The 9,733-nt window shown below is 37.2% G+C and overlaps 1 protein-coding gene across 1 annotated transcript in view; it reads left to right on the top strand.

Annotated features, from left to right (window-relative positions):
* SLCO4C1 (solute carrier organic anion transporter family, member 4C1) overlaps nt 1-4,439 on the top strand; it is a 34,606-nt gene extending 30,167 nt beyond the window's left edge. The window contains exons 11-13 of the mRNA XM_006900687.1: nt 1,129-1,193; nt 1,558-1,695; nt 4,279-4,439. Of these exons, the coding sequence (XP_006900749.1) occupies nt 1,129-1,193; nt 1,558-1,695; nt 4,279-4,439 (364 nt within the window). The remainder of the gene's footprint in view (nt 1-1,128; nt 1,194-1,557; nt 1,696-4,278) is intronic.
* The last annotated feature ends 5,294 nt before the right edge of the window (nt 4,440-9,733 follow it).

The raw sequence follows: 9,733 nt of genomic DNA, 5'->3' as shown, positions 1-9,733 counted from the left end.
TGATGCTTTTGAGCTGTGGTGCTGGAGAAGAGTACTGAATGTACCATGGACTGCCAGGAAAACAAACAGATTCATCTTGGAGAGGATTAAACCAAGCTCCTTGGAGGCAAGGATTCTGGGGCTTCGTCTGACATACTTTGGACATACATGGCCAGGAGGGATGGGTCCTTGGAGAGGGACATCATGCTTGGGAGAGTGGAGCGACAGTGCAGGATGGGAAGACCCTCTATGAGATGGATTGATTAGGTGACGGGGTGTGTCAGAGACAGTTTGGAGCAGGATAGAGCAGGTTTTAGGGCTGTTGTGCATAGGGTCGGTATGAGTCAAAAACGACTCGACGGCACATAACATAATATTTATTCACTGCATTCTCTGTCACCTGGCCTAAAGACATTAACATATAAGTAAATTACCTAACCCAAGGATTTGGATCTGCTAACTACCCGAAATCCTATGAACTAATACAGTGAAGACAAGTCCATAACTTACTATCTTTGTCTAGATATGTAGATATGTAGAAAAAGGGCTATATCTAATTCAGTATCTTTAATGATTTCAAAGACATCATTGTTATGGAATGATCAACCCAAAGCTGATAATCCAGTGGGTGTCTGAGGCTACAAATCACATGGTGGAGACTGCCCATCCTTCTACCATGGAACCCGTGGTAAATTCAAACTGCAATCTTTGAGCTAGAAGCAAAACTCCCTTAGTACTATGCAACCAGCTCCACTTTACTAAGTTAATTATTGTTTTGTACTGTTGAGTTGTAACAGACTCAGCTGACCCAGGGGGTTTTCAAAGGCAGTAAATAACTCAGGAAACCCCCCCCCCCTCAGAGCAGCTAGTGGATTTGAACCTTGTACCTTTGGTTTGGCAGTGCAACTCCTTAATAAAAATTTTGTTGATGCATATGTTTTTTTATTTTTTCAAATTCATAGAGTTAAATGACATTTTCATCTTATTTTAGTTCAGATAGCATACTTTTTTTAATTCTACAAACACTAGGCTGTATATAAGCATTTAGTGACTTTTTTACATTTCTTAAATGAAGAATTGCCAAGCTAATAAAAAAATATGAACTTAACTAAAAATTAAAATATTTTTATCTAACATTTATATTTTCAGGTGTGTTGATGACAATTGGCGGTCTCTAGCTTTGGGAATAAAGTTTTTGTTTCTTCGATTACTGGGTAAGTTATCCTTGTAGTTCACTTGTAATGGTTTACAGTGAATTAATCTTGATTAATTTCTAATATGGCAAGAAAAATATTTAACATAAATGTAAGCAAAGCTGTGTAGTCATTTTGAAGGAAATATTTTTCTAATATTTAAGATGTAGTATTGTTTATTAAATGTCTACTTTCTACTTACCTAATTGATTAACTACTAAAACTTATCAAAGAGTCCTGAGCTGTTTACTGCTTTGATTTGTTCATGAATTGATCATAGAAATATCTATAGCTATATTATATGCATATCAAATGTGTAATCATGTGTATAAAATGTCTAAAAATTATAATCTTTTCTCTTGTGTATTTCATGTAATTTTTCTAGGCACAATACCTGGACCAATTATATTTGGAATGACAATTGATAGCACATGTGATCTTTGGGAGATCAATGAATGTGGAGATAAAGGAGCTTGTTTAGTTTATAACAATGTCAACATGGCCCGTATGCTCGTTTTGATAAGTAAGTGAAATGTCTTGACTGTTGATGATGTCAGGAAAATAGCAATTATTAGTTACTTAAGTCAAACAAATATTATGGCTAACTTTGAAACTACAAAAATGTTTTCCAAAAACAACCAAATAGCCTTACAGCCAAATGAAAAATCTTTATATCCACTCCATGTGCTTCCCAAAGTCTAGTCACCTAGATGACAAACATTCTAGAGATTTATTATTTTGTTTTTTTATAACTTAAATCCAAGGGAAGTACAGTTTCATTGTCTTTATTTAAAACAGTTTTTCAAATACCACTCAAAGGTTCTCACCTGAGACATGCTGAGACACCTGAGACCTGCTACAGGGTTATAGACTATTTCTAGTATTTTGAATCGTACATGCTGGACAATCAAAAAGATACATGAAAAACCAATGCCTTTTAATTATGGGTTTTGGTCAAGAATATTGAAAGTACAATGTACTGCCAAAAGAACGAATAAATCCGCCTTGGAGGAATGTCAGAATGTTCCTTAGAAAGAATATGAGACTTAGTCTTTTTTACTTTAGAATGTTATCATCGAGGAACCATATCTGACAAAACATACTTGTTATGTGCCATCGAGTTGCTTGTGACTCATAACGACCCTAGGTACAAGTTCCCTAATGCCGTACTGTCCTGTGCCTTTTGGACTTGTCATAGATTTCACATGAGCACAAGTGCTTTGAGATTCCTATTCTTAATGTCATCCATAACTTGTTATGATCCACATGGTCAAATGTCTTTGCATAGTCTATAAAAGCATAACCAGATGAGTTCTTCTGGTATTCTTTATATTCAGCCAGGACCCATCTGACATCAGCATTTATATCCTTGGTGCCACAGTTTCTTCTAAATCCTGCTTGAACTTCTGGCAGTTCTCCATCTCTGTACTCTTCTAGCTCTCTCCTTTTTTGAATTTAAAAAGCCTGTATACATTATTTTTCTCACAAGCTTTTTGAATGATCTTCAGCAGTATTTTGCTTGCATGGGATATTAATGTTCAATAGTTTCCACATTGGGAAGAGATATGGACTTTTTCCAACCCACTGGCCAGACAGCTGTCCAAATTTCCTGGCCTAGACTAGTACATCCAGGCCTGCTTCTATTAGTTGAAACAAGTCAATGTACCTACTGATTCCTGGGCCTTGTTTTTTGCCAATGCTTTAAATGTAGCTTCAACTTCTTCCTTCATTACCTTTGGCTCCTACTCATGGTACTTCTTGAAATTTTTCAGTGTCACTGTGTGTATTCCCTTCATCTTTTGGTGCTTCTTGGGTCCTTCAATACATTGCCCATAGCATCTTTTATTATGCCTAGGGGCTTAAATTTGTTTTCTGTTTCAGCTTGAAAAAGGTGGACCAAGTTCTTCCCTTTTTATTCCCCAAATCCAGCTCTCTGCACATTCCATTATAGTACTTTGTCTTTTTGAGCTGAAATCTTCCCTTCAGCTCTTTTACTCCAGCTTGTTTGTCTTGAAGTTCTAGTGCTATTTTCAGAATCACTTCTCACATCCATTTCAGTTATTTCTTTCTCCTTTGTCTCTTTATTGACTTTCTAGTTTTTTAGATGATATCCTTGATGTCATTGCACAATTCATCTGGTCTTTGATCATGGGTTTTCAATACTTTCTCCTTACTATGATCTTGAAATTTTGGAATAGATTCAAGATCATATTTTGGTTCTCCTGGATTGTTTTAATTTTCGTTGGCCTCAAAATTGAACTTTCACATGAGTAATTGATGGTCTGACCTACAGTCTGCCCTAGCCTAGTTTTGACTGCTGATATTGAGCTTCTCAATTCATTCCACAGATGTAGTCAAACACAAACAGCAACTTCATGGACTTCAGTGGACTGCATTGGAGTCAGATCGACTACATCTGTGAATCAAGTAGAGAAGTAAAAGACAGGGCTGCAACAAAGATTTCAAAGATTGTGAGGGTGGCACAAGATTAGGCAGTACCTAGTTTTATTACGGAAGGAGTGGCATCCACTTCCATAATAGCCTGCCTCCGAAACCCTATAAACCTGGAGAGAGGATGAAAGGCACCCAAGTATTGAGGACTCTCCTTCATAGGGTTGCTATGAGTCACCTGTGACTCGACAGCACTTAACAACAACAACACAGTTTTATTACACATAGGGTTGCTATGAATTAGAATGGATTAAACAGGCACCTAACAACAATATACATGAAAAGAATAAGTAATTTTCATTGTGATTATTTTGGCAAAGGTGTAAAAACATGGGCTTCTTACTCTTCTGTTTAAACCCAGTGTGCTGTCTGAATTTGTAACGACAGGGTAATAAAATGTCCACTGAAAATGAAATATAAAAATCCAAAGAAAGAATGAGAAGAATGAGAGACTACACTAGACAAAATTAACTTTCCAATGTCTTTTTAATGTTTAAAAAGCACTTTTTATTGAAAGCTATTGCCTTTCTGCATAATGCTATAAAATTTGAATACACATTATTCCTTTCTTTTATAGTTTCTTTTTATTAAGAATTGTTCAATGAAAATATGTTTTTATGATCAAATGACTAAACAGATGTTTCTTTTTATTTAGGTGTTATTTGTAAATTTATCACCGTTTTTTTCAACGGACTTGCAATCTTTTTCTATAAACCACCTCCATCTGGCACAGAAGTGGCATTTCAAAAGGACAATGTGGTTGTGACTACAGTCTCAGTAGAAAGTCACCAGAAAAGAGCAGAAAATGAAGACTGAAAGAGTGGAGAGAGTTTTACAGTTGGAAAATTGCTGCTATGACAATGCCATTGTAGCATTATCTACTTCCCATGGACCATTATCTTTTTATTATAATTGTATTGCTTGTATGTTGTCTTTATGTGCTCAAGTCAGAACTGACTCATAGTTGACCCTCCAGTGGGTTTTCAGAGCCTTTAAATCACACAAGAGGTCATCTTTCCCCTGCAGGGCAGCTGGTAAATTCAGACCACATGGCTTTGGATGTGATGTGACCACAGGGCCATAAGAACAATGCATATATAGTTCTTTTTTCTAGTATGAGACACCAATATGTGCCTTCAAAACTCACTAAATGCCTTGAAACACACATTGCCTAGCTCTGAGAGCCTAAACTACCAAGATATGAAACTAGGAAATAAACCATAGATTAACTAAAAATTTATGATTTAAAAGAACAGTGAATTTTTCTAATTGTTGTGTACGATTGAGTTGTAACCAACTCTAGCTGACCCTCATGCAGATTTTCAGAGATAGTTAATTATACTGGAGGAGATTATAAGTAATAGTTAAACTAGCTGAAAATATATGATTGTGTTTAGGGACTAATACTGAATTCTATGAATTAAAAACATTATTTTTTTTAACAAAAGAATTTTATATGCCAGTAAAGACTTTTATCCATCACAAGATAATGAGCTACTAGAATGCAGTTTATTGATATTCTTTGTGGCTCAATATATATATGGATGTATGAAAGAATGTATGGATATTGTGTACACTTATTTTTATCAATAATGCTATTCTACTTAACCTAGTGGGAGCTGTGATGGCCTAGTGGTAACAAGCTGCACTGCAATTCTGAAGGTAATTGGTTTAAATCCACTGGCTGCTCTGCAGGAGAAAGACTGACAGTCTCCTCCCGTGTCATTAATTACCTCTGAAAACATGACTGGAGAGTCCGCTATGGGTTGGTTCTGCCTTGAGGATCCATAACAACAGTTACCAGGTGTTTCTAGAATAGAACCATTGCAAATGAATGACTTTCAAACAGAAGTTTCAAAACAAACAGAAACTTAACTATGTCAAATTTAGGAAGCTAAAATTCTAAATATTAGGCACTACCGCCTCTAGGGGAAGACTTTGTTGGTTCTGTTGACCTTGCCTCCTTTCAATATCTGGCTTCCCTTAGAGACAGGTATGTGTTTTGGCATCAGTCTTTCTTTGGGTCTATGAAGTCCTCAGTACAGGGTCTCTGAGTCAAAAGGTATACCACATTCCTACTTTTTGTTGGTAGTCCTGGGTCTCCTCTCACTCTGCATACTTTTATACCTTATAAGATAAAAGGTAATGCAGGCTACACCTAGGTTAATTCCTCTTACAGCTCAGAGCTGTGGCCTTATTAAGGACACTGCATCACATCCTAAACCTCTTAAGAATTGATTGGGCTATCACATCATGAAGGATGATAACATTTATCACTGCACAACTGCCAAATTATATCCTTTCATAACTGCCAAATCACTTGAATTATAGCCTAGCATAGGTGGCACTATTTAACCCATGACCTATGTCTTCCATGAGAAAGTGTCAGGATCATAAGTAATGATAGTAATATGTGGACAATATTAAAGAATTTAGAAGTGCTTTGAAATCGAGATTCAAGAAAAAATGAATTAGAAAAGCATGCACACATAAATATTAGATAAGCAGGTCAGGAATAGGAAGCCTTGGCTCAGATCCACCATGGGATTTGCTTGCTCCATGGGAGAAAGATCTACTAGTCTGTTTCCATAAAGATGGAAACTCTGTGGGACAGTTCTACCCTACCTTATGTATTTTGACCTAAGTGAGAGATGTCTGTTATATGAACTGAAAAGAAAGAGAAACCCAAAAGAGTGGATAAGCAAAAGTGCAAGTGCTTGGGAAGCAGAAAATTCATACCAAAGAGAAAGCACAAGATAGGTTGGGGAACAAATGCTACCTCAGTCCAGGTGTTATCTCCTCCTTAATCACCCAGACACATCTTACATGCTTGGTGCAGCAAAGCGAAAGTTTAGGCTTGGAAACGGAATTTAGAATTGCATTTTTCTAGTTTTACATTCGACAGATTTTTATTAAGCTTAATGTCAATGTTTAATATGCAAATAATTCTGACACTTCAAAGGGAATTAGGATATGTTTATTTACAAAGAATACCTCATAATAAGACAATGTAGACACTACTGTAATTTTTTGATATGGTACTTTTAGAGGCACAAGTTTTCATAATTTATATTGGAAACATATGGATATTTATTATGTAAGTGAATTTGAGTTGACATACTGTGATTTTTTTGGTACATAATTGGATGTATGCAAAAATTTAACAAGTGGTTTCTTTACTTGAATGAAATTGTGTGTGTGTGTATATATATAGTATATAATATACACATATGAGCAAAAATGATATATATTTAAAGAGGTTGTTTTGCAATTGATTTACATATGGAAAATATAAATAAAAATTTTATCTATTGTCCTCGAAGATTTTCTTTATTGTGAACAAATATAATAGGTTATAAGTATCTGATATATATTTAATAGAAACTGCAATCCCAAAGGCACATGGTTCAAATTCACCAGCTGTGAGAAAGATGAAAAATCTCCTCTGTGAGATTGTCTGAAAACCCACAATATGATCAGCTATGGATTTATTCTGACTCCACACAACAACAAAACGATTCACTTCTATCTACCTATCATCTATCTGTCATCTATCATATATCTTTTAAAAATAAATACATATAAGTGTTATGTGCCATCCAGTCGCTTGTGACCCTATGTACAAGAGCTCTAAACCCTGCTTTATCCTGTGCCAACCTCACCATCTCTGACACACTCACTCCCACCATCCTAATCACAGAATCGATCCTTCTCATCAAGGGTATTCCTCTCCTGAGCCATCCCTCCACTCTCTCAAACATGATGTTCCTCTCCAGGGACCAGTTCTTGCAACATGCCCAAAGTATGTCAGACAAAGCTTCCGATCCTTGACTTGAAGGAGCATTCTGGCTTCACTCACTCCTGGACAAACCTGTTTTCCAGCACCACAGCTCAAAGGCATAAATTCTCTTGCTATCATCCCTATTCACTGTCAAACTCTCCAAAAGCATAGCATGTAAGACTATAGCTCGGATCAGGCACAACTTAGTCTCCAGCCTGACATCATTGTTCTTCAGTACTCTTGAGAGGTCCCTAACAGTTGACTTTCCCAAGGCAATTAGTCTCTTGATTTCCTGGCTGCTTGTACCAAGAGTGACTGGAGCCAAGTAAACTGAAACTTAACTCAATCTCTTCACCATCCATACTGATGATGCCAATTGGCCCAGGATGAGAATCTGTTTTCTTGATGTTGAGCTTCAATCCGTATTGAAAGCTGCAGTCCTTGACCTTCTGCAGCAAGTGTTTCAGGTCCTCCTCAGTTTTAGCAAGCAGCGTTGTGTCAGCCACATAACGCAGGTTGTTGATGATTCTTCCACCAATCCTGATGCCACATTCCTCCTCCTATAGCCCAGCATCTCGGATGATCTGTTCTGCATACAGATTGAAAAGGCATGAAGACAGAATACATCCCTGATGGACCCCCTTCTTGATTTTGAACCATTTAGTGCCTCCTTGCCCTGTTCTGATGACGCCGTCTTGGTCCAAGTATTCACATAAACAATCAAATGTTCTGGGATTTCTATTCTCAGAGTCAGTCACAGCTTGTTGTGATCCACACATTCAAAAGCCTTTGCATAGTCAATGAAGCACAGATAGACATTCCTCTGGTATTCTCTGCTTTCTGCCAAGATTCATCTATCATTATCTATAAAACCCCTAGTACCATGACCTCTTCTAAATCCAGCCTGCACATCTGACAGTTCTGTTGACATATTGCTCCAATTATTTTTGGATTATTTTCAGCAGAATCTTGCTTGCATGCGAATATATAATAATTCTGGCACACCAATCCCCATTGCCCCAGTTATTGTATCACTCTATCTCGTCCAGAGTCTTCCTCTCCTGTGCTGGCCCTCCACCCCTCCAAGCATGATGTCCTTCTCCAAGTACTGGTCCCTTCTGGCCATGTGCCTTATATATGTAAGATGGAGAGTCAAAATCCTTGCCTCCGAGAAGAAACTTGTTTCATTCTCTAAGATGGACCTTGTGGTTCTCCTGGATGTCCATGGAATGTTCAATACTCTTCTCCAGCAACACAACTCAAAGGCATCAATAATTCTTCTGTCATTGTTAGTGAGTGTCCAGGTCTCTGTTGCATAGCAAGTAATTGCGAAGAACATGGCCTAGATCAGAGGCAGATTAGTCTCTGAAGTGTTATCATTGTTCTTTAGTCCCTGACAGCAGACTTTCTAATACAATTATTTTTTTATTTTTCTGAGTGCTGGTGCCAAGAGTGTTGATTATGGGGCTGAACAAGCTGAAATTGTTAAAAACTTTAATCTCTTCTCCATCCATCATGGTGCTGCCAATTGGCCCAATGCTGAGAATCTTTGATTTCTTTATATAAAAATTCAATCCATCCAGAAGTTTTTGACCTACAGTAACTGCTTGAGGTCTTCCTCAGTTTTGGCAAGCAAGATTGTATAATCTGTGTAACACAGGTTATTGAAGAGTTTTCCTTCAGTCCTAACGCCACGCTCCTCATAAAGTCCTGCTATATGAATGATCTGTTCCACATACAGATTAAACAGTGTGGAGAAAGGACACATCCCTGACACACTTCTTTCCTAATTTTGAACCATGCAGTGTTTGCTTGCTCTGTTCTGATGACTGCCTCCTGGTCTAAGTAAAGGTTTCTCGCGAGCACAATAAGTGTAGTTGCATCCCCATTCTTCACAAGATTAGCCACAATTTGTTGTGATCTACCCAGTCAAATGCCTTTGCATAATCAATGAAGCACAAGTAGACATTCATTCACTGGTACTCTTTGCTTTTGGCCAATACCCTTCAGACTTAGTACTTCTACCTCTTCTAAATCCAGATTGCTGTTAATGTACTGTTCCAGTCATTTTTGGATAATCTTCAGCAGGATTTTACTTGTATGTGATATTAATGATATAGTTTTATAATTTCCAAACTCTGTGAGATCACCTTTTGTGGTATAGGACTAAATATGAATCTCCTCCAGTAAGTTGACCAAGTAGATTTGCTTCAGATTTTTTGGCATAACCTAGTGAGCACATCTTTATTGTTTGTTGTTGTCAAGTCACTTGGGACCTTATGTATAACAGCTCTGAACTCTGCTCTATCCTGAGCCAACTTTATTTTCT

This window comes from Elephantulus edwardii, unplaced genomic scaffold, assembly GCF_000299155.1.
Source record: "Elephantulus edwardii isolate Elephantulus edwardi_28Jun2011 unplaced genomic scaffold, EleEdw1.0 scaffold00290, whole genome shotgun sequence".
In the NCBI taxonomy this organism is placed as follows: domain Eukaryota; kingdom Metazoa; phylum Chordata; class Mammalia; order Macroscelidea; family Macroscelididae; genus Elephantulus; species Elephantulus edwardii.
Note: the sequence above shows the minus strand (reverse complement) of the source record. Positions and strands in the feature narration are given on the sequence as shown.